Below are 26,266 nucleotides of genomic sequence, written 5' to 3' on the forward strand. Positions count from 1 at the left end.
GCTTTATTTCTGCTATAGGCAAAGAGGTGATTTCATTCAACTAGACAATTCAATCAGCACAGCTTGCTGTAAACAGGAAATAATATATTATTTAGCGTAGCAAGATGAAAATCCCATTTGAGGGAAATGACTTGTTGGGTCTTTGCAAACACCTCAATTTCCCTTTTCACTGACCTCACAAGTAATGGTAAGGAATTAGTATTTAGATTTCTTTTTAGAAGGTCCCAAACGCAGGTCACCTCTATATTCTCTTTTGCGTGCTACAACCTAGACTGGCGAGGAAAGCAGAGATTTCTTCTTATATGCCAACCAAGTGAAATGTTAACTCATCATTATCAGCCTCATCCATGTTAACCTTCTCACAAACATGAGGTGGGGAAACAAACGGCTCAAGGTAGGAAGTAAGTGAAAACAATGAACATTTATTAAGCCTTTTCTTATGTGCCATATTCTTTATATTAATTAACTAACTTCAATTCTCACAACTCAGAGGTGATAACAGTTAATCCACTATGCATGATAAATTAGAAGAAAATGTTCAGAATGCTTAAGTCAATATTTAATGTGAAATCTATGACACACACTTAAGATCTTACATTCATAAAAGTAGCTATACATTTTTCTATTTTTCCTTCTACTTCCCTGGAATTTGCAAATATCTTTTAAGCCCTGAATAGAATTCAATACAATAAATACTTAATCTTTTCTGTTTGGTACTGTGGGGGACACACAAATGAACTAAGGGAGGTCCTAAATCCCATACTGATACTGCTGGTAATTAGTTCAATTTCATGACAGATTCTCCTCGTTCCAGTAGTATAAAAAGGCTCCCAGTTTTATTTATGAAATTTTTAAATTTATCTGTAGCACTGATGTGATCTTACAAAGTGATCCACGACACCTTTCTTACCTTGCACATCCACTGCAGCAAGAAGGCTAATCCTCAGAGTGTGAAACCTCCCGAGTAACTGTCTGAAAGCCTAAGTTCCATAACCCGCTGGGTGCTCTGACATTCTAATACTAGACACGGGCATTTGACTAACTCCATAAATACTATGAATTATTTTTTTCATTTTGAAGATCTAATGAGGTTAACTGTTTCTAATAACAAACAGCTATTTCTTAAAGGGAAGATAATCTCTGGATAACAATACATGATTTTAGGATCTGAGAAGTAAGATGTGTTTTTAAGGTTGATATAATACAGAGGTCTTGACAGAATTTACAGTTCTCTGAGGTCACATGAGAGCATGAACATGAGCATCTGAATTCTAGAGGTAGAGAGACTTCATTAGCTCTAATCCCAGCTCAGTCACATGCTAAATGAGTGGCAAGTTCTTTGATTTCTCTGAGTCTCAGTATTTTTATCTGCAAAATGAAGCTAATAACACATACTCTGAATAGTTGTTGTAAAGATCAAAAATAATACTTGTAAAGATCTAGTAGAGAGGATACAACAGGTACTTCATAAATAGTAACTTTTTTCTCATCTATCATTGCATTGCATCATTGGCTGCAGTAGCATTTCAACTCAGAGAGCATATATTTGGTCTGTGATAAACTAGCTGACCAGTTCAAGTATGAGTCCGATTAATGAAGATATGCAGAGATCAAATAAATAGATTCTTTGGACATTTTCTACATATTACTTTCCCATACAGCTGTCTTCTAAATATACGGTAGATGACTCTGGATTAGCTAAGAGGACAAAAATTGCCATTATCATCTTTATGGCTTTAGTTTGGAAAATAAAAATAGTGATAATGACCTTGGACTCTTGTGGAATTTCCATAAGTAATGTATATAATTACCATGAAATGGACATCTTTTGATATCAATGAAATAGAAAAGTGAGATAGAATTTAGGAAGACACATTTCAGAGGTCTGCTCATTATAAAGCGCCTATGACTGTCACTTAAGCAAAAACAGATAAAGTATACTCATATTAAAACATATGGCAACATTCTTAAAGAAAATGCCTCAGTGATTGCATGATTCTACTGAACTACTGCCTCAGTTGACCAAAAGTCTAACTTGCACAGTGCAAATGCAACTACTTTGAGCTAAAGATTAGTTTTAGAAGAAATAATATTTGCATACTCCCCAGTGACCATTCATTTTAAAACCCGAATCTAGAGGTGCAATCATTCGCAAAATCAATTATTTCATGATTATGGTACCTAGATGGTTTTCTTTTTATATTGGAGAATAAACATACTAATAACATGCACAGGTTAGGGAAAGTGATCATGGATCATCAGACTATACAAATGATCAGGACATGATAAAGGGTTATGTATTTCAATGGTAAAAGCAATATGATTATTAGCTCTTCATTTGAAGCAGTTTATCTACAGTTCAAAAATGCTTTCAATGCTTTCACTGATTAAACTGTAAAGCATCTTTTTCATTGTCAGCAGAAGTGACCGGCATTTAATTAAAATAGACTCTTCTAACTATAAATAATTGAATTAATAGTTTTAAATTTAGTTTGGCTAGAATTGGTGAATTGATAAATAACTAAATAATGCAAGAATAAGAATTATCAAAACACTTTTGAGAACACAGTTCTGCTTGGAGGGCTCCATGGAGGAAGTGCCTCATTTTCAAGAAAGGGATGATGTTTCTTTTGTTTCCGTTCAATTCTTTCCTTCCTTTCTTTTTTTTCCTAAAGAGAAAATAGAAAACTATTTATATATAAATTTATATACAAATATGACCATTATTTTCAAATCAAGTTTCTTGCTGAAGAACAAAATAATCATTATAAGGTATTTAAATGTCATTTGCTAGCTTAATTGGTTATAAAGTAATAACAGCTAGGGAATATTGCTAATTTATGAGCATACTATCAATAGGCGTTAACGCACCACTTAATTTTTTAAATATTAAAAGTGATAATATTTAAAAAGAATTATGTAAAATAGGAAAAAAAGACCTGTAATCCCATAATTCAAAGAGAATAATTATTAAAAGTTAGTGATGACTTTCTGAGAACAGAGTCTCAGAAATAAATTTACTGGGTGCAAAGGTTGAACATGTGATGGCAGCAGAGGATACTCCACAGTGTTTAAAAATATTTGAATATTGAGGTTCATGTTTCTTTGCTTGTTATTGAGCTTGAGTACGTTTTCATTTCTTTAGTGCTTTTGTGAAGTTTTTGCTCTGTTTTTTGGCTCTTCTAACTGTATGGTTATTGGTGCTTGTAATTTTTAGCAATTTACATATAATAAATATTATCCTTGCAGCATTTTATCTACGTTATTTTTAGTCCTTAATTTTTTACCAAAAAATTAATAGTTCAACCATAGACAACTAAACTGTTTAAAGAGTAATATAGTCAAAATTTGTGTACCCACTACCTGCCTTTTGAAATAAAACATGACCAATACTTGTGCAGCCCTTGTACCCACTCCCTCACACCTGCTTTCTCTCCACCATCCAGAGATAACCATTACTGAATTTAGTGCTTATAGTTGCAGTGCATCCCTTAATACCTTTATCACACACACGTATTCATCCCCAAACAACAAATAATTTTGTTTTGCAGGTTTTTTGAGTTTTGCAGGTTTTCTGAGTTTATGCTAAAAGGTACCATGCTATATATTCTTTTGCATCTGTCTTTTATTTATGACCATATTTCTAAGATCCATCTATATGGAACTGTAGCTCTAGTTCATTGATGCACAGAATTCCAGTATATCAACATATCACAGTTTACTAATCAATTTTGGTGTTGAAGACATGATGTTCTAATGTTTTTTCCACACAAAGACAATGCTGCTGTAAATATAACCCTGTTTGATTCCTTGTGCTTATAAGCCAAGATTTTCTCTCCAAGTATATGCCTAGGAGTGAAATTGCCAGTTTGTAGGGTATGAATATGTTCGACTTTGCTGGACAATAATGATTTATTCTCCAAAGTTGTAGGAAATTACCCTCCAGCCAGCAAATATACTGATTTTTTATTATTAATATGCTGTATTCTATTGTTTGGCATTTTATATTTAATGTTTAAATCTTCTGAAGTTTGTATTGCAGTAAAGTAATTGTTTGAAGTGATTTTATATCCAAATATCACAAATAATCCCAATTGTTATTGCCTCACATCCATTAATTTGTGTTCCTTTATTATATAGTACATCCTTACAGGTAACAGGTTCTGAAGCTATTATTCTACTTGTACTATACTATAATTTGTGCTCATTCATTCAGTGTTAAGCACTGAGATCTTACTCTGGGTCAAGCAGTATACAGGGAGCCATGCATGAAGTGATTATAAAATACAAACACACAGGTTACTGTTCCTGTCCCTTAGGGAACTTTCAAAATAGATGGTTTATAAACAAGTACATAAACAACAGGTAATTCCAAATTGTGTGAAATTCTATGAAACATATAAATAAGCTGTTGTGATTGATAAAAAATGAAAGGAAGTACTTACTTTCAAAGAAAAGTGGATTCAGGGAAAGTCACTTTGAGACGTGATGGGTAAGAGGAGCCACTGGTGATATGCACTGAGGGGAGGGCACCCCACGCAGACAGAAGAGTGTGTGTGAGGACTCTGACAAGTGGGGAAAACTTGGGATGGGAGAGGAAGCCAGAGAGCCAGTGTGAATAAAGCCTGGCGGGAGATGGGAGCGGGGTCCAGATGAGAATGACAAGGTATATGTGTAAGATCAGGCGGGGCCTGACAGGCCATGGTAACATTTAGAACACAGGTTTGAAAAAAAAAAAAAAAAAAAAGAGCTGTCAACAGGTGATTTGGAGAAGAAAGGAAGAATGCTGAGAGGTAAACCGGGGAACATGGCAGCAGAGGAGGAGACAGCTCAAGTGGAAGGGGAAATCGACTGTGCAGAATGCCCAGAGGTCTAGGAAACAGGGCAGAAAAGAATACATACTATAGTCTAGATGCTCTGGCAAAATCGTAACTCTCAAAGTTTAGTTTAGTTTCAGAAAAGGGATAAGATGGGGGTTTACTGAGGATGAAAAGGATATGAAGAACTAAGGAAGTGTAAACAAACTTTCCAGAAGTTTAGCTATTAAAAAAGATGAGGATCATAGCTGGAGGGAAATGAAGAATTAAGAGAGTTTATTTTTATTAAGATTACTTATCCTGAGACTTGATGGGAATAATCCAGGAGGGTAGAAGAATGCAGATTCACAGGAGAGTGAAATGGTAAATTCATATTTCATTGCTTGATTGGTACAGTCCTGCTTCATATTATTTTGAAAATATTATCTTCCATCATCTCACATTTTTATTATACCAGGTGAATTTTAGAACCATTTCGTTTCCCTGCTATACTCCCTTCCAAGAAATGACTGAGTATCTGAGGATTAATATGAAATCTAAACAATGATCTAGGAATACCTGAAATGTTAATAGCATTTGCCTTTCATCCTGCAGCTTGGACTGTCTCTCCATTTCTTCAAGTTTCTGCTAAAACTATAAAGTTTAGTGGTTTCCTTGTATTCCAAAGAGCAGTGGTGTCACGGAACACTTGGACAACCCTGCCTCTGCAGGCTGAATGGCTTGGGAGGAGTGGTATTTTGGTAAATTATTAGGTGTCTATGCTTCTTTCATCAGTACATAAATGGAATTGATAATATCACAAGAAGAATATGGTAATGTAAGGTTCCATTAACATGCAATTATTCACATACAACAGAAGGATTGAAGAGAGGTGTGAAATTTTCTTTTTGTCTTAACATTTTGCTCTTCTTCATGAGAATGTTTTCATCTTTGTTATTTCTAATAAACAGAGAACCTCCTTTCAGAATCCTAACTGAGAAAATAAAAGCTGTAATTGGACCACAGTCAATCATCTTATTACTTTAGAGAGAGGCAGGCCCTCTAGCTAGGTGAGAGAAAAGCAGTGACCACGCTGTGTCCTCAGAAACTGACTGAAAAAACCTCACTGTCCATTCCATTTAACATAGGGAGAGAGAGGAACTGGAAGCAACCTTGAGTTTGCTGGCAGGTGCTAAAAAGTTAGGGCAGAAAATAGGCAATTATTTATCAACCTTAATGTCAATTTACATGAATCAATGTTATCTTGAGTAATAATTAAAAGAGGTTTCTTAAAAAGTCCTCCTGTCTGTTGTTTGTTGGGGTCTGAATCTTTTGCTTATTTTCTTATTAAAGGTAACTATGAATTAATCTGGGAACCAGCTTGAAGAAGCATCTTACCTGATCTTTGGCTACAATTTTCACTTAAACAGTGACCCATCAATTGCTCACTCCCCAAACTAGGTTGTACATCAAAATTTTGAGATGTTACTTTACATGAAAATTGAAGTAATTAGCTCTTCTGTATAGGGGTATTTTTCCATTCTCTCTGCAAACAAATTTCAATAAGAAATTGGTAAGATGGGGAACAGAGCTGTAACATGTTGTACATGGATTTTTTTTTTTAGGTAGAGCTGTATTGTAGGGATATATTGTATACCAAAACAAGTTATTTTGTCTTAGGTCTTTGATGAGTTTTTATTTTCCAGAGGATTGATTAGAATGAGAAAGTGACTAACCACTGTAATAAAACATTGTGTACCTAACTATGACTTAGTCACTAAGGAAATTATATCTCATTTTCAAGACAATGTGAAAATAAAACTGAAAACTGAAACATTTACATTCAGTTACTACTCTAAAAGATACTAGCAGAATTAGCATACGTCTCCTTAATATAAGAAGATTTTAAATTTTTCTTAGAACAAAGCATTACTTAAGAGTTTAATCTAAGGAAATCATCATAGAACACTACTATCCTCATTCAAACGACTGAACCAATTTTGATCGCCTTATTACTGTTTATCTGCATGTATTTAGCATTATAGCAGTACTAAAGTCAACACATAAACAACAATAAATTCTGTTGGTATTTTTATTAGGATTGCATTAAATTTGTAAATTACTTCAGGGAAAACTGACATCTTTATAGCATCATTGTAAGATTGTTTCTATACAAGGACAGTTTTGTTCTAATTTCTCAGGTATTCATGTGTGTCCTTCAGAAGTTTTCTCTATATTGGTATTGCACATTTCCTAAGTTTATTCCTAAGTGTTGCATCTTTTTATCCTATCTTTAAATAGCCTGCTTTGGGTCCTGTGTGTGTCTCTAGCTACTACTGATTCTAAAATTTGTGTGGAAAAAAAACCCCCAAGAATATTCAGAAATACATTGAATGAAGAGTTATGAAGGGAGATTAATCCAAACATATATGAAAATATATAAAGTCCTGATGATGAAACAGTGTTGTACTGGAGTATGTACAGTGAGATTGACCAATGGAACAGAAAGTTAAGAAATAAACAGACCTGAAAATATGGGAATGATCTAATGTATCATATAATAAAGGCAGTACCCCAAATCAGTGGGTAAAAGATATGCTGTTTTATGAAAGATGTATTTGGAAAAAATAAAGATGGAATATTTCCCATCATACACTAGGATAAATTCTAAGTGGAGCAAATGTTAAAATGTTAAATATAAAATCATAAAGTTATTCAAAGAAAAATGGGAGCCTAAGTTTTGGAGAAAGTCCTTTCAACTACACCTGAAAATCAGAAGCCATAAAAAAAGACTGATAGATTTGACACCTGAAAATAAAATAAAATTCTTCATGGAATAAAATGATATAAGACTTCCCTGGTGGCACAGTGGTTAAGAATCCACCTGCCAATGCAGAGGACACGGGTTTGAGCCCTGGTCCAGGAAGATCCCACATGCTGCAGAGCAACTAAGCCCATGTGCCACAACTACTGAGCCTGTTCTCTAAAACCCGTGAGCAAGAACTACTGAGCCCGCGTGCCACAACTACTAAAGCCCATGCACCCTAGAGCCCATGCTTCACAACAAGAGAAGCCACTGCTATGAGAAGCCCACACATCACAATGAAGAGTAGCCCCTGCTTGCCGCAACTAGAGAAAGCCTGTGTGCACAGGCGAAGACCCAATACAGCCAAAAATAAATAATAAATAAATAAATTTACTAAAATAATGATATAAGCAAAGTTGAGAGACCAACAATACAATGGGAAAAAATTTGTAACTCATATCAGAAATGGTAGGCTAATTTCCCTAGTACATAAAAAAGCTTCTAGAAATCAGTAAGAAAAAGACCAATGAAAAAATGTTGTTTATGAACTGACACTTTACAGGAAAAATAATATAAATTATCCTCACACAAATGAAAGGATACTCAAGCTCAATCCTAACCAGAGAAATGCAAATAAAAAAATACTCTGGATGACATTTTTTTAACTTGCTGATAGACATGAATTCAAAAAAGTTTGATAAGAAACCCTACTGGACCCTAAGCCCTGTGGAGAAATTCTGCACTTTTTGATTGCTGAACATGTGAACGTGTTAACTATTCACGTAAAGTACTTATGCATCTGAAATGTATTACTTATTTACTTATTCAAAAATAAATGAATAAAATATATATTTATATTGATATTTTAAAACAGAAAACAGTATTTTGCTTGCCATCACTGAAAAGTAACTATAAACATAAGTACATTGAAACAAAGAATATAAAGTCCTGCTAGATATCATTTCTCCCAACATTCATACTTGATTGCTTTCATTAAAAAAAACCACTTAAATAAGACCTTCTCCTCGAGGTCATCAGAAAGATCAAAAGAAAATAAAAAATGGAGTAACTTTCTCATTAAATACAATTTTACTGTGTGTCAGGACCAAGTTCCACCTAAATTAACCTGGTATACCTTCAGTAATACACTTGTCAGTACACTTTTTTATAATTTTAGGTAGGAGAATCATTGCAAAGGACAAATGGGCATGACTGGTAAGTGACTAAATGTGGGGATGTAGGTAAGGAACATTATTATGACTAAAGTTTTAAGCCTGAGTGTTTTAAGGAATAGTAGAATCATTAATAGAAATGAGTAGATCAAATAAATTATGATATATGTAGGAGAGAATGAATTCAACAAGGTAGCTTCCAGGTAGAAATGGTCAGTAGGCATGGGACAAATAGAACTGGAATTAGGGACAGAAAAGTCAGAACAAGTACGTTTAAAAGACACAGTGCATTAACAAATAACACCTACCAGCCATTTTTCATATTCATCAAGAGCTTGTTTATCTTTATCTTTTTTCTCAGCTCTTTTCAGTTCTTCTTTTCTTTTCTCATTTATTTTCTCTTTTTCCTTTTCCTTGAAAACAGCTTCCTTTTTTTCATTCCTATGTAGGATAGTCAAAACACTGGCAAGTTAAAGGAGAATATATAATAAAGATTCCCTAATGTGTCTTTGCAATAATGAGACTAAGTGCATTAGTAACATTCAAGTAAATGAATTTTAGAAAAGCCTAAAGTGTTACTAATTTAAGATCTATCAAAACATTTATTATTTTGGATTACCATTTTTCAATAGCAGTTACGTTATCTTTCCTTTTCTCAGCAACAGTTTCTTCCTCTTTCTGTTTCTTTGCTCTTTCATATTCTTTCTCTTTTTTACTTTTCTCTTTAAGATATTCCATCTTTTTCTCTTTCCATTTTTCAAAAGACTGAAAAAGTTCAGAGTTACTCTTATTTAATGTGAATATAATAAAATAGTAAAACCACAGTTAATCATTAATTTTCAAATATTTTAAAAATAATTAAGATAGTCAAAACCATTGCATACTTGCAGTGCTTCTCTTTTTCTCACAGCATTTTCTTCTTCAGTTTTCTTCTTGGTTTTTTCCTCAAGCCTTTTTTTTGCAGCTACCTTCTTTGCTTCCTTTTCTTTCATGACTTTCCAGGCCTCAAATGATGCTAAGGCTTCTTCTCTCTTAGCAGCTCTTTTCTATTTTGGAAAAATAATAGACAGTAATATGTATATGTATAAATAGACAAATATAGATAGATATAGATATACATACATTCATTTTTTTTAATTCCCTTCATATTCATCAAATTAGGTTTCAAAGCAATCTATTTAAAATAGATTTAGAGAAGTTAATTGATAAAGAATGTTATCTGAATTATTCACTGCATTTTAAAATGTCCTTTCTTAAACATTTATCAGATATTGATCTACTACCATGTATGGGAAGGAATTTTTTTTGGAAGTATACTGAACAAATGCTATGAAAATAAACTGTAAAAGACTAATTGGTACTGCAAAGTGCTCATAATGCAATATTGCACTAAAAGAAAAATATCAGGAAAGTTACAGGCCAGAAAGATAAAGTTATATACTTTACCTGTCTGGCCTGTAACTTTCCTGATATTTTAACTTTAACTTTACCTTTCTGGCCTGTCAGAGTAAGGTAAATTGGTCAAGTCACACAGTAAACTACAGATCTGTGCTTTAACCTTGAGTTTTGACTGACATCAGAGCATAAAATTCTTACTGCATAAACATATCCCAAGTGTTGAAAACATGTGCCAGATTAGAAAATATGTAGGTGAACATATAGCAAGTATGTTATTACTTTACTTACTTCAATCCAATCCCATAATATTCTGTTTGCCTTATAATATTGCTTAGCATTAAATGATATAAAGCTTTATTATAGAGATAACATAATTTAGAAGTAAAAGTATGAGCTCCCTCACTGAGTTGTGAAGAGCAAATGAGGTGTCTGGCACTGACTGTGGCAGATAATGCTGCAAAGGCAGTGCCAGTGTCCAGGCACGTCCCCTGCAGGGCTGCTCCACACAGTGCTGTGCGCTGGGGAAATATGTTTCTATCCATGGTAGTATTAAAAGCACAATGGGGGCTTCCCTGGTGGCGCAGTGGTTGAGAGTCCGCCTGCCGATGCAGGGGACGCGGGTTCGTGCCCCGGTTCGGGAAGATCCCACATGCCGCGGAGCGGCTGGGCCCGTGAGCCATGGCTGCTGAGCCTGTGCGTCCGGAGCCTGTGCTCCGCAACGGGAGAAGCAACAGTGAGAGGCCCGCATACCGCAAAAAAAAAAAAAAAAGCACAATGAAGGGTTGTTTTTTTTCTTTGGTTTTTTTCAGGGATTTTACTTTAGAAGATGGGAAAGAACTGGAGCATGTTGTAGGAAGGAGTTAGAGGCAGAAGGTGAAGTACAGGAGAGACTGAAATGAGAGCCCAGCTCCAGTCAGTGGGAAGGATAGGGGCAAATACTCAGGTAGAGGCTGGTCTTGAAGATACATACAAACTCAAGATAGAAAAGGGGAAAACTGAAGGTTAATGTCTGATGACCCTTTATATTCCTGGCTAAGTTGTAATATCAAAGTCAATTTTTAATAATGAAATAGGTACATGGTCACAAGAAAAAATAAGTTCATAATCAGTAGTGCCAAAGCTATTGCTCACACACAAATAATAAAAATCTCTGTGTATCCATGTTTTCATGTAAAACAGTTATATTTATATCAAACTAAAAATGTATAAAGTACCAGAGAAATAAAATCAGAAATCGATTCTTTTATATACAATTTATTTCACCATTTAAAAAACAGTTGATTTAAAAATATTAAACATTCAGACTATTTTACTGACTTAAAAATCCAGAATATTTTTTACTTCTATATTCAGAATACCTGTTCATTTTGAATCCTTAAGTTTTCACTTTCGATTCTTTTAATTCTGTGCATTTCATGTAAATAAACATTTTTCTTTTCTAACCACTCCTGTGGGAACAAGAAAAAGGCTATATGATATTCAAAGTTTTGCAAATGAATTAGAATTCTTATTTCTGAATATATGATTAAAACTTTAAAAAAGCAAAACATAAAACTTACAGATTTTATATGTACTAGTATCATTCTTTTTCTGATAATATTCTAATATGTAAAGATGAGCAAGAATTAAGAAAATCATGTGTATATGATTTATATATGTGTAATATAATGTGTAATGTAATGACTACATATATTAACATTTTTCTCTGAAATTCACATGGACAATTTTCCAAAGTGTACTATATTCTGTACAACAAATAAGACAAAAAAAAAAAAAGACTTCTTTTTTGGAATTGTGAAAAAATTAGGACAGCTTTCTTCTATGTAAGTTTAACTCAAATACAGAAAGTCTCAGGAAAGAAAAAAAATTAAAACTCTTTTTGTTCATAACTATATAAACTTAAAGGAGAAAAAGTATAGAACATAGGTGTACCTCAACTACATTTTGCTTTTGCTGTATTTTTATCAATTGCCATGGCATATTCTCTTTCTTTAAAAACAACTATGATCAGTTAAACAAAGCCTAGAAGGAGATAATTTAGTATATATATATAAAAAAAAACAGCTTTGGATTGCTCAGGTATTATAAAGGAAATAAATTAAACATTAAATCATCATCTCTGACAGGGTCATTTTACTTCCTGATAAACAAACCTTATGTAAGAGATTAATTCTTCTAATTTTTTAAAAAAATATTTTCCTTTTTACCTGATAAACAGCTGCCCTTATGTTATCTGCTCTGTCAGGTTCTGTGCTCTGTTTCTGTGAGGGCTTTTGGTCCAAGACTCTCAAAGTCCCTAAATAGTGAGAAGTGGGAACTGTCAACGGAGTTCTCCTTAGAGAACCAGGTTTCCTTAACTCAGAGGTCACTAATCTGAAAAGATCCAAATGAATCAAGATAAACTATTACAACTGCACTTGGTAGAAGACAGATTCATTAGATTTTGCAAATACTATATTTGAAAACTACATTATAATTTAATAAATTATAATTACTTTGAAAGTGATGTGTCCTTAGTATACAAAGACCCCTATTCAACCTAATTTAAATTTTATTACTTTAAGTTATATAGCTTCAATGCAATTTTTCTTTTAAGATTTTGTAATTAAAACATTTTTAACAAACATGGACTCAAGTTACATGGGAAAGGACAATATTAATAAGCAGGTTTTAATAGTTTCTTATGTTATTTTGCTACATAAACCATCTTAAATATAAAGTTAGACTAGTAACCTCTATTTCAGGGTTGGTGGGAAAATCTGGCCCCCCATCTATTCTGGTATATAAATTTTATTGCATTTATGGCAATAAATATTTATGGCTTTTTCATTTATTTGCATAATGCCAACAGTGTCTTCCCTGCTACAATAGCAGAACTGGGTAGTTACAACAGAGATCACATGGCTTACAAGACCTGACATATGTACTAACTCACAAATTTACAGAAAATGTTTGCTGACCCCTGTTATATTTGACTAATGATAATTTAAAAGATTCAGAAGGTTTTGAATAGCATTTATGAATTCTTATCATTTTAATAAACCAACTTAGTCCATAGAACCTCTAAGTTTAAAGTACAATTTTTCATGTGTTGGACAAAGACATTTAATAGAGAAGGTGAATGCTGGACTTCAGCTTTATTACCACTGTATATCTACTGTCTCAGGAAAAATAGGAGAAAGAAACTATATCCCAGGAGCAATGTAGAACATAGAGGATCCTTAATCAATTCCTTTTTATAAATGAATATATTCAACTAGGGGGATTTACCATGAAGTAACTACTTCATTCTTCTCATACGAAGAAAATTAAGTAACACCAAATGAAATTTACTGTACAGAAGTTAAACTAAAACTAGTTTTCTTGGAATGTAAACCCATAACTGAGGGAAAATGATAACTTTATTACCTGCCAGATGCGTTGGATGCTCTATTATTTGTTGACTTTTTACTCTTCATATTTCTATCTTGAATTATTTTCTATTAAATAGAAAAAGCCAAAGATGGATTACTCACTGTATCTATCACAGTTAGACTTAGAGGCCAATCTTCCAGTAAATCGATGTTTTTTAAGCATCTACTATGTGTCAAGTATAGCTGGCACCAGGAACAAATAAGGATATTACATTTTAGGGAGGTTGACTGGCAATAAACACGTAAACTAATGTCACTCATGAAGGAGATAAACTAGGGTCCAGTGACAGTGACAGAGTGGAGTTGACGAGCCACAATAATGAATTTGGTCAGGGAAGGCCTCCCTGAAGGCTCGACATCAGAGCTCAGACAAATGATGAATAACAAAGGGCCACATGATGTTCTATGGAGAGCTTGATAATTTTGAGAAACCAAAAAAGGTGAAAGATGCTGAGGCACAGTGAATGGCAGGGAAAGCTGAGGAGTATAAGGTCCGGGAAGAATCGTATGAGATCTCCAGTGGTGAGGAGTCTGCTTTTTATTCCATGGGGAGAATCCAACAAAGAGACCTTAGAGGGGAATGATTAATCAGACTTCAGATCACTCAGTAGAGAGTAAGAATAAAGCCAAGGATTCATTCAAAAGAAATATGCTATAATCTTACTTGTTATATATAAATCACCTGTTCTAATTTAGAATTACCTCTGTTAAACATTTCTAAGACCTGTCTATAAATTCCAGAATACCCTTCGTCCTTTTAAGGAATAACTTTTCTACTTTACATGGACAGATGGGTGCTAATACTAAAGAGAGAGCAGATGTAAACACATCCCTAACTTGGCATTAGAGCTTTTTCCTAAGGAAACTGGTTAAGGACAATATACCTGGAATGTGGCTTAATGAACCTTCTCCATAAAATTTAATAAAAACTTAATACTCTGTTTATAAAAGTCCTGTTCAACCACAAGTTTTCAGCTGTTATCTTCCCTAGTAATAAGTATACATAGCCACCAATTAACTGCAGGAGAAACTGCATAAAGAAAATTTAGGAGAAATAGGGCTTCCCTGGTGGCACAGTGGTTGAGAGCCCGCCTGCCGATGCAGGGGACATGGGTTCGTGTCCCGGTCCAGGAAGATCCCACATGGCCATGAGCCATGGCCACTGAGCCTGCGCGTCCACAGCCTGTGCTCCGCAACAGGAGAGGCCACAACAGTGAGAGACCCGCATACCACACACACAAAAAAGAAAATTTAGGAGAAATAAAGACTAAAAATGCTCCCCATAAATTTTAACAGTATAGTACTCTGGTGCAACGTAGTGTAGGGACAAGTAATCCTACATATCACAAATCTGGTTCTCAAGGTAATAATAATAATATTCCTGATAATGATCCTGTCCATCCATTTAAATAAGTATGGATGCTATAAACTTTTCTTAAAGATTTTTATTAAAATTTATAAAATATTTTAAAATGATATCCAAAGGAATATCCTTCACTAACTCAAAACCTTAGAAATTATTCCAGACAGCTGCATTTTTATAACATGAAGACCTACAGAAACATACCCACTTCTGGGTATGTATTTCTGAAACATTTAAAAGTATATTATGATCATATACTTCTGTTAACTTTTAATGAAATGTCGGGTTTTATTATTTTCACTGCAAACCTTCCCTGAAGTTAAAATTCTATTGAATAAGAATCACTTGACAGTATAATACCATTATTTCCACAAATAATTCAGATGTACCTAACATGGAAGATAAAATATTTAAAAGTTCTATTTTGAATTTTAAGCTGTAGTATAGAAGGTACAATTTTATATAAATACCTTTGCAGACTCAGTGCATAAGATACTCTGAAGTTGAAACAGTGGTGGATCATCAACTGTTAAGTTATCATTCATAATCAGTTCAGCTTTCTCCTTTTCTTCTTCAAGGTCATCAGTAGTCACGTGACTTTCCTTGGGTTTCTCAAGTGTAGTAACAAAGTCTATCAAAACTGAGTTCTCTTCATTTTCAATTGATTTCAAGGAATTATGGTTTTCAGTGCATTCTTCATTCTGATCTATTTTGTGACAGAGTAACAGAACTAAATCTCCCTTCTGAATTAATAAGGTGGATAACAGATTCATTTGCTTTCTGCTAAATGAAAACTGTCTATAATCTCTTTCTTGCCAAATAATAAATGGAGAAAACTATCATATTCAACTTGAATAAACTTTTTTCCCAAGTGAGCTACAAAAGAAAAAATGGCTACTAAATCTACTAAAGCATTTGACACACCTTAGAAAATGGAATAACAACCCTAAACCATAGACATGCCACAAGCCCTTGTTGGTGTATAAACCAAGTAAGTGAAATGGCAATATCTATTCTATTCAAAAGCCTGTGTTTCTTAGCTGGAGCAAGAGGCACAGATTTCTAAGATACTACAGTTACTAGCAATGCACTTATAATATTGTACAGGTGTAGAGAGGACCAAGAATCAATGCAGTTCTAGAAGAGGCCACCACACAGAGAATAAAGCCATCCTTTAGAGTTTTACTCCACTAAGATGCAGTGTTGCCTCTGATACCAAAAGGGCAGGAAAGGAAGGCCTAGTACTTACCCTCTCAGTGCTCAAGGGACAGGCTTAAGCTCTGGCATGGAGGATTCAGTTTTGCTTTTACAGAATTGCTTCTATTATTCTGATTCTACCACAATTTAGAATGTTCAACAGAAAATCAGTGCTTTCTGCGTTGATCACCAACTTTCAGTTCTACTAGGATCCACCTACTGGCCAACCTGTATCTTTACTGTCAAAGTCTTAATTACGAGGCTTTCATTCCAGCCATTTCTGGGGAACTCATTTTATATCTAGGTAAGCTAGATATAATATCACTTTATAATTCCAGTTATACATTCATATTTGGAGACTACTCATGATTCAAAGTATCATTAATGGATTCTTTAGAGCTGCTAATCAAAGTACTCAGTGAAAAGAACAAGGACTTTGGAGCAAAAGATTCAAATTATGGCTCCATCACTGACCTCGGGTATGTTTCCCAATACCTTTGCACTTCAGTTTTTCTCATCCGTAATATGACAAAAATTATACTACATAGTAAGCACTTAATAAATATAAGTTATACATCCCAGTCTTAAAAACAGCTATGCCTTTAGCTCTCATTAAGTTATATGTCATAAGACTAAGGAAAGAAACAATGTTAACTACTCATACCTCACACTTACTATGTGCTAACGATGGTTCTGTTCTATATGCTTTACATGTATTAAAACTAATTTAATTCTCACAACCACCCTACTCTTACTAAGTCCATTTTAAAGAGCAACATACAGGTCCAGAAAGGTTAGTTACTTTCTCATGTAGTTGTACCTAGATTCAAATCCAGTTTAGTCTCACTCTAAAAGTTCACCTAACCATTATGCTGACTATTGCAGCAATGCCTACATAATAATAGCTCACATTTAGTGAATACTCTACTAGTGCCAGGAATTGAGTTAGTGGCTAAAATGCATAGTATCACTTAATTTTCACAATAGCCTTATGAGATTGGTCTTATTATAACTTGGGGGATTGAGGCATTGAGAGATGAAGTTCTGCATCTACAATCACATGGTTAATGAATTGTATTTTGGGGATTAAAACTCAGGCAAACACAAACATATATTGTTCCTATAACTGTGTAAAGTGTTATTTCTTTTACAAATAGCATTCTAAGCAATACAGAGTTCATAAATAAAATAAGGTAGAATAATTTGATATAATCACCTGTGATGGAGGATTTTTCCCCAGATACTGGTGAAGAGGAGTTTCCGAGACTTTCTTTAGGGGATGATGATGATAGACTTGTTAACCATGCATCCTATTTAAAGAAAATGTATTTACTAGTAAGTTTAGTTCTCAAGATTTGTGGGGGGCAATAGGATTATTAAAACTACTTCATAACTCTGAAATCTGCATTATTAGTTTTCTGCTAAACACCAAAAGTAAGTCAAAGGAGGTTATAATATGATTTACTTTCAAGCCTTTATATCTTGATCATCAATAGGTCACTAAGAGCTATTCCAGTTCTTTAACTGAAACCTCTATGTTTTCAAAACTCCTACTGCTCTAAAATCAAATCTCAGAAATATTTAAGGTAAATATTTGACATGTTTTTCTCTAAGTATATATTTTCCTAGAAAGTATAAAGGAAATAGTAGGTAAAAACCCTTAGTTTCAAACAAATATTACTTGTTGACCAAATGAAAGCAATTTATAAAACCAAGTAGACAGTTACTTCCAAATATTTTAGATAAAAAACTACACAGATTTCATACACTTTAGTTTTCCTCAAAATTCCTATATCTGAATTAAAATAATTATTATATATGAAATGAAGTAATTATATTTGTGTGCATAAATTAAACATCTCTTTATAGAATAATACTCTAGTCTAAAGGTGATGATATTATAATGTAAGAAGTTTGATTTTGTTGCATAGATAATAAATTTTAATTTTCTTTCCCATAATATTTACAAAGAAAATTATATGTCAAAAGCAATAGAGAGAAACCATCTGGGCAGATGGCAGAAGGGCTCAAACACTGAAGTCTACCCTGAGAAGGGAAGATTTACCCAAGGAGACTTACAAGTTAGTAGCGTTTTTCCTGAGGAAATTCCCCCAACTGTGCAGCTTAGTAGAAGGCTGCAGCATTACTAAGCTGGCTTGAGGGGTCAGAAAATAGAGTTTAGGACTAGAAGATCAGGCAATAAATTTGGAGAAGAGCTGCAGAAGGCATGAACCCCAATATCTGCATATAAATCCACCTCAAACACTTGGATCATCTATGCATGGCATGGGAAAGACCTCAGAGGGTCCTGTAAAATCACAGTAGCTAGAAAGTGAAAAATCTAAGCAGAGATTTCAGTCAATGTCCATGGCAAGGGAGACAGAGCTGGGAATTTGTCTAGCCATAATATCTTTGTGCTAGAGCACATGTTCAGAGGAACGTAACAGAATTCAGAATCTCTACAACATATCATTCATAATGTTCAGTAGTCAATCAAAATGTTAATAAGTAAAAAAAAAAAGGTGACACATACTCATGAAAACAAACACAACAAAAGCAGTCTATAGTAACCAAGCCAGAGATGACCCAGATGTTGCAATTAGCAAACAAGAACTTTAAAGTAGGGATTATAAATATGTTCAAGCACTTAGGAGGAGATATATACATAGTGGCTGAATAGATAGGGTATCTTATTATTAGATACAGAAAATACAAAAAAAACCAATGGAAATTCTAGAGTTGAACACTACTAAAATTAAAAAAAAAAAAATCACTGATAGACTTAACAGCAGATCAGGAATGGTAGAAAAAGGCAGTGAACTTGAAGACAGAACAATACAACTTATTCAATCTAAAAAAAAAAGGGAAAAAAGATTAAAGAAACATGAAAGAAATTTAGAGATCAGTGAGACATATCAAAAATTTCAATGTGCATGTAATTACAAACAAGAGGAAGGAAAATAAAACAGAAAAAAATTTTAACTTCCCATCTGCATGGAAAATATCAGTTTACAAATCCTGAAATCTTGACAAAACCCAAGCAGGATAAATATAAAGAAAACCACACCTAAGTACCTCATAGTCAAATTGTTGTAATTCAAAGAAAAAAGACTAAACCTTGAAAATAATTCTGAAAGCTGCCAGAAAAAAAACAAAACATTGTATAATGAGGATAGCAAAATAAATTTTTGCTGATTTCATAACAGAAATAATAGAGGCCAGTAACAATGGAAATCTATAAAGAGCTGGGGATAGGAGAAGGAAACTGTCAGCCAAGAAGTGTATATTCAACTAAGCCATCCTTCAGAAATGAAGATAAAGTGAATATGTTTTACATAAGAAAAGACTGAGAAAATCGATCACTGGCAAACCAAGAAATGCAAAAATAAGTTTTTAAGATTGAAGGGAAATAACACTAGAAGAAATAACACTAGATTGAAGGGAAATAAATCTGGATCTATAGGAAGAAATGAAGATCCCTAGAAATGGTATATATATCTAAGAAACCTATAAATGTTTATTCTTTTCTTCTTTTAGTTCTTTAAAAGTCTAAGACAGGGCTTCCCTGGTGGTGCAGTGGTTGAGAGTCTGCCTGCCGATGCAAGGGACACGGGTTCATGCCCCGGTCTGGAAAGATCCCACATGCCACGGAGCAGTTGGGCCCATGAAACATGGCCACTTGAGCCTGCGCGTCCAGAGCCTGTGCTCCGCAACGGGAGAGGCCACAACAGTGAAAGGCCCGCGTACCACAAAAAAAAAAAAAAAAAAAAAAAAAGGTCTAAGAAAAAAAGTTTAAAAGGCTCTTTAAAGAAACGTTATAACTCTGTGTTGTGGAAATTATATCATATGTAGGTGTAATATACATGACATCAACAGCATGATGGATGAAGGAGTATATGGAACTATACTGTTACAAGGTTTCTATTTTAAATGTGAAACAATACATTGTCAACTGTATTGTGATCATTTATAGATGCATTTTGTAATCCATAAGACAACTACTAAAAATATAACGCAAATAGGTATAGTCAAAAGGCAACAGAGAAAACTAATGGAAAACTAAAACCTATGTGATTAACTCTGAAAAGGCAAGAAAGAAGTTGTAGAGGAATAACTTCAATTTTAAAATATAGATAAAATAAATAGAAAACAAACAGCAACAAATTGGCACTAAGTGTACTTACATTAAATGTATATGGACTGGATTTCCCTGGTGGCACACTGGTTAAGAATCCACCTGCCAATGCAGGGGACACGGGTTCAAGCCCAGGTCTGGGAAGATCCCACATGCCATGGAGCAACTAAGCCCGTGAGCCACAACTACTGAGCCTGTGCTCTAGAGCCCGTGAGCCACAATTGCTGAGCCCGAGAGTCACAACTACTGAAGCCTGTGCACCTAGAGCCCGTGCTCCACAACAAGAGAAGCCACCATGATGAGAAGCCCGCACACCACAACAAAGGGTAGCCCCCCGCTTGCCATAACTAGAGAAAGCCCGTGCACGTAATGAAGACCCAATGCAGCCAAAAATAAAATAAATAAATTTATTAAAAAAAGTATATGGACTAAACACTCATAAATGGAATAATGGATTCATAAGTAGATCGCAATTAAAAAGCAGATTGTCAGACTTGATAAAAAAGTAATACCAAACTGCTATTACAAGAGTCATTTAAAGAAAAAAAAAAATTGTTTGAAAGGAAAATTATGGAGAAAGTTATACCATGCAAATACTGAAATGTTGAAATGTCAGGCAAAACAAACTGCAAGATATGAAGCATTACCAGAGATACAAAAATTTCATAAGGCTAAATAGGGTCAAGAACTAATAATGATGAATGTGTATGTGTCTAATTAGAGTCATGGAATGCTGACAGAACAAAAAGGAAGTACAGAGAAATTCACAAACATAATTGGAGATTTTAACACACTCTATTTAGTACATGGCAAATCAACTAGACAAAAATTCAGTAAGAAAGGAGAAGATCTGAATGACACTACCAACCATCTTGACCAAACTGAAATTACAGAACGTTATATCTAACACCTGTAGAACACACATTTGTTGTTAATACAAATGAAACCTTTCACAAGACACACTTAGTCTGGGCCATAAAAAAAACCCCAATAATTAAAAAAAATGTGAATTCATATAAGATATATTCTTTGATCATAATAAAATTAAATTATAAATTTATGCAAGAATATATCTAGAGAAGATCTAATATGTGGAAATAAAATCATTCACCATAAAATAACCATTTGGCCAAAAAAGAGATCACAAGGAAAAGAAAATGTATTTAAAGGAATGATAATGAAAATAAATGGCATCAAAAAAATTGAGTGCTGCTTATCAGTGCATTAGAGGAAAATTTATAGTTTTCAAAGGTTTTGATAGAAAGGATGAAAAGCTTAAAATGGATGGACACATTTTCTAACTTAAAGGTAAGCAAATTAAACCCAAAGAAAATAAAAGAAAGAAATAATAAAGAGTGAAAATCAATGAAATTGGAAACAAACAACAGAGAAAGCTAACAAAGCCAACACTGGTTCTTTTAACAGAGTTAAAGTTTTAACAGAACTGAGCAATGTCTATCAAAATTTAACAAGAAAGACAGAAAACACAAACTACATATTAGAAATGAAAGATGGAATGTCATAATTTTACCATCAAAAGGATAAGGGAATATCACAACCAACTTTATAAATTCAACATCTCAGATAAAGTGGATAAATTTCTAAATAGACATAAATTACCAAACTGATGAAAAAATCTGGATACCAAATATTTACGCCCCCCCCCCCAAAAAAATCAAACTTAGTGTCAAAGACCTCTCCACAAAGAAAATTCTAGGCCCAGATAATTTCGCTGGTGAATTCTCTCAATTAAGGGGAAAATGATACTAAACTTTTGGTTTCATACCAAACAAACTTTTAGAAAATAAAGGAGGAAGAGACACTCCCCAATTCATATGATACTCACACCTGATAACAACATTATAAGGAAAAAATTATAGTCAACTTCCATAAATATTGATGTAGAAGTCTTAACAAAATATTAAAAAATCAAATCCCACACAAAAATAGTGTACTATGATGGACTAGATTTTATCCCAGGAATAATGAGTTAATTTAACATATAAACATAGATATATATCATCATACACACACACACACACACACACACACACACACAAACACACACACACATGCACACACAAATGAAAGGTGGGAAGTGAGGTTGTAGCGAGAAAGAAAATGTCACCCTTTCGATACCCAGCTGTGACATTTGCAGGAAGGTAAGGCAATAGAGAGAGAAGTACAGTGTCATGTGAAAGCTTATACAAAGTTAAAGAGGCTTCAGCATAGTTGAATGTGGATGAAAATAGACTCTTCCGGAGCCAAAGATTATAGACATAGGAGAGAGAAGGGTTGGACAAAAAATAAATGGGAAATCCCTGAAAATGTGGGCTTAAAGAAAATTCAGAGCATGGTCAGGAAAATTTTATAATGAGGAATAAGGAAAATTTAGACTATTAAAAACAGCAGTATCTAATACACCCAACAAAGATAATAGCTCTACAATATGGGCTATGTTATAGTCATTAAGGTGAACATAGTCTCAAGATCACCCAGCAACATGGAAACATGTCATGACCTAATGTTGAGATTAAACCAAAAAGCATGATACAAAACATTGTGAATGTTAAGATGACAAATATTATAAAAACAAGTATAGAAAAACAGCCCAAAAGTGGAGTAAGAATAATGAATATAGTTGTCATTAGGTGATGGGATTATGGGTAGATATTTTTCAATTAAATTTTCTGTCATAATATAATGTTACTTTAAAAAGTTTAGAAATACTTTTTTCTTTAATCAAGGGATATAGAATACATCACAAAGAGCAATTAAAGTAAGGTATCACTACCAGTTTGAATAGTGTTCCCTCAAAATTCATGTCTACTCCAAATCTCCGAACGTGATCTTATTTGAAAATAAGGTGTTTGCGGATGGAATTAGTTAAGATGAGAATCTACTGGAGTAGGGCAGACCCTAAATCAAATGACTGGTGTCTTGTTTTAGACAAAAGTGAGGGAAGACACAGAGACCCAGGGAAGAAGACCATGGGTTGACGGAGGCAAGGACTGGAGTGATGCAGCTACAAGCCAAGGACCACCAAAGATTTCTGACAACCACCAGAAACTGGAAGAAGCAAAGAAGGATTCTTCCCTAGAGCCTTCAGAGGGAACATAGCCCTGTTCACACCCTGATATTGGATTTCTGACCTCCAGAACTGAGAGAACTTCTGTTGTTTTAAGTCATCTAGTTTGTGGCAATTTGTTACAGCAGCTACAGTGAACTAACACAATATCCACTTGACCAGATGATTTTATTAAACATAAAATAATTGTTTGGTTTTGATAACACCCTCTCTTCACCTGATTTTCAGAACAAATTAGGACATAGCACATTGAAGTCAGGCAGACTTATATCAAATTGCCAGCTTTTCTGGTAAAGCTAACCTACAGGGTAAGAGTGGAATCAGAGCCTACTGTGCTCATACTTCTGACCTGAATTGGAGAGATTCTTCTGTTTAGTTGTGATACAAAGGACTTCCTCTGTCTGTCTTTGTACCACCTCCCAGGGAGCAGATCTTTTCTCACATCAGTAACACAGAGGAGTCAGGAGAAGAAGAAAGAAGCTTAGCCAGTACTGTTTAGTTCCTTTTCTCTGATCTGCTCAAGCAGATTGTGGAGGAGGAATGTTCTTCCCATACTTATCCCTTCTGAAATATGAGGTGGAACTTCTCTAACCATAGTGAAATGTAAAGACAGGCGGCCAAGTGTTCTTCCCGAATAACAGTACACAGTAAACTCCTGATGAAGTCCTGAAGGATCACATCTACAGCCCTTCTGGTATATCCCAAAAAATATAGGACTGTGCCGTGAACATTCAGTATACATTTGTTGAGTGATTAAAACCAAATGAATAAAATGACACTGGCCATAAATTATACAATTCAAAGATATGTAAATAAAAACTCTTGCAATTAAAGTGTTGCATAGATTCAAAAAGGCAAGTTTTTTTCACATTTTACTTTCTCTGAAATTGGATGCATCGTATGTTACAGTTTAGCAGTTTTCTTCTTTCTTAGCAGTACATAAAATAATGCTGTATTTTTGCTATATCTTACAATTGAGTTTTAGATCCAATAAAATATATTTTTAAAAACTTAAAATTATTTCCTTATCAATTGCTGAAGAAATCATGTAACACACACACACATGCACGCTCACACACAAATATTCTTTCTCTCATAATCAGATGCAAAAACCTGAATTAGAAACACAGTTTAGCAGTAGCGCTAACCTCAGGGTCAAGGTTTTCAGAGAATGCATTTTTCTCAGCTTCTGGTTGTCTGCCATTCAGCCTTGGGAGGAATGAAGGTGTAGAATATGCCTCTAATTCTTCATGGAGGGCAGTGTCTTTGTCTTCTCCTAGCCTGTCTTTCTCTTCCCTGTGGCTGTGCTTTTTCAACATGCTCCTTGGCCGAGGTGAAGGCTTAAAGTGGTTGTCTGCTTCAAGGCTGCTGTTATTTTCTGCAGAAGAATACAATGTTTTAATGCATTAAATAAAATTTAATACACTAAAAAATACATTTTTAAAATGACCATGGCTTCTCCTACACTGCAGGTGCCACCACACTTCCCTCCTGTGCCCAAGCACCTTGGCTTTCTATCCTGGAGAGTCTAGAAGAAGCCCACACCCTTCTCTACACAGAACTCCAGAAAGTACAAGTAGGCGATAGTTCATAATCAAATAATTTTTTTTTAATGGCTGCCATTCTGGAAGTAACTAGTATACTTCATTTTTGTGAGTAAACTCATCAACTCTCATAGTATTAAAATTTTTTTTTAACAAACAAAACCAAACTGCTTCAGTTTCAGCCTTTATAAAATGAGGCAGTTCATCCATCAAAACCTTTATTGAGTATCTGCTGCCAGGCCCCATACACATCACTCACATTAATGGACCTCAGAATCAAGACACTGGCAATGGCCCTGTCCAAGGATTTTAGAGGTTGGGAAAGGAGCCGATTCTAAACAAACAAAATTATAAGACAAAGGTAAGTGCTGTTACAAGTATAAAGATGATGTCAGTACAGGGAGTAGAAGAGCCAAATATCCCTGGAAGGAGGAACAGACAACTGGATAACTTGTGAGCTGCTGTTCTCTGAGTCCATAAAACCTCTCCAGCAGTTATTAAAATTTCTCAGTTACTATTTCATCACTTCTAAGTTTAAAACAACAATCTAATGCTGGTATACTTCCAGCCCTCAAAACATGATAAGAAACATTTTCCATGAACTTTTCCCTAAATTTTACCTGTTATACATATCCATCTCTCCATTGTTCTACCAATGTATTCTTCTGATGAAACTTCAAAACTGAACTAATTAATACCTTTATCCTTTTTATCTATAAGTCGAGTTATAAATCCTGCTAGAAGATTCTACAACCATAGGTAATTGGAACCACTATAAATGTTTCATTACCAATTTTAGGTATGTCCTAAACTCTGGTCAAATGTCCAATCCAAAATCCAAGAGGCATCTTAGATTCCTCCCTCAAAATCCAAAGAATCACAATACCCTATCCATTCTACTTGCTAAATTTCTCTCTCATTTATCCCACTTTCTACATCCCCACTCTCAGTTCCTCATCCACTCTTGCCTAGATTACTGCCTCAGTGATATTTATAAAACACAAATCAGATCACATCACTCCTCTCCACAAAATTTTTCAATGGCTCCCCATCAGCCAGTCTTACAGAATAAAAAGCTCATTGCCTCTGAACAATATAAAACGTTTCATGGTTTTGTCTCTGGCTACCTGTGCTGCCTCATCACTGACATACCCACTTAGTAATCTGTCCTGAAATGCTGGGCTCACTGTCCTTCTGCAGCTGTGCCACATGCCTCCTGCCACCAGAGCTTGCCACCCAAGCTCTCCCTCTGCCTAGGATGTCCACTTCCTGTTTCTCCTCCTGAAAAATGCTTGCCTGTCTTTGGAACCTCAGTTTAAGCAGAATATTGTATAATGCCTGGTTTTGAGTCATT

General features: G+C 34.4%; 1 protein-coding gene across 5 annotated transcripts in view; it reads right to left on the reverse strand.

Annotated features, from left to right (window-relative positions):
• Positions 1-402: 402 nt before the first annotated feature.
• The window catches only part of MAP9 (microtubule associated protein 9), a 34,720-nt gene continuing 8,856 nt past the window's right edge, over positions 403-26,266 (reverse strand). Inside the window, exons 5-14 of one of the 5 annotated variants that reach the window (XM_049709082.1) lie at positions 24,517-24,746; positions 17,362-17,455; positions 15,419-15,654; positions 13,581-13,651; positions 12,380-12,545; positions 11,531-11,620; positions 9,659-9,820; positions 9,394-9,539; positions 9,083-9,215; positions 403-2,669 (exon numbers count right to left, since the gene is read on the reverse strand). In XM_049709082.1, the coding sequence (XP_049565039.1) occupies positions 2,547-2,669; positions 9,083-9,215; positions 9,394-9,539; positions 9,659-9,820; positions 11,531-11,620; positions 12,380-12,545; positions 13,581-13,651; positions 15,419-15,654; positions 17,362-17,455; positions 24,517-24,746 (1,451 nt within the window). In that variant the 3' untranslated portion in view covers positions 403-2,546. Of the gene's footprint in view, positions 2,689-5,873; positions 6,343-9,082; positions 9,216-9,393; positions 9,561-9,658; positions 9,821-11,530; positions 11,621-12,379; positions 12,546-13,580; positions 13,652-15,418; positions 15,655-17,361; positions 17,456-24,516; positions 24,747-26,266 lie in introns of those variants that run through there. The other 4 variants (XM_049709081.1, XM_049709083.1, XM_049709084.1 and 1 more) reach the window with 4 other exon arrangements.

This window comes from Orcinus orca, chromosome 4 (assembly GCF_937001465.1).
Source record: "Orcinus orca chromosome 4, mOrcOrc1.1, whole genome shotgun sequence".
Classification (NCBI taxonomy): domain Eukaryota; kingdom Metazoa; phylum Chordata; class Mammalia; order Artiodactyla; family Delphinidae; genus Orcinus; species Orcinus orca.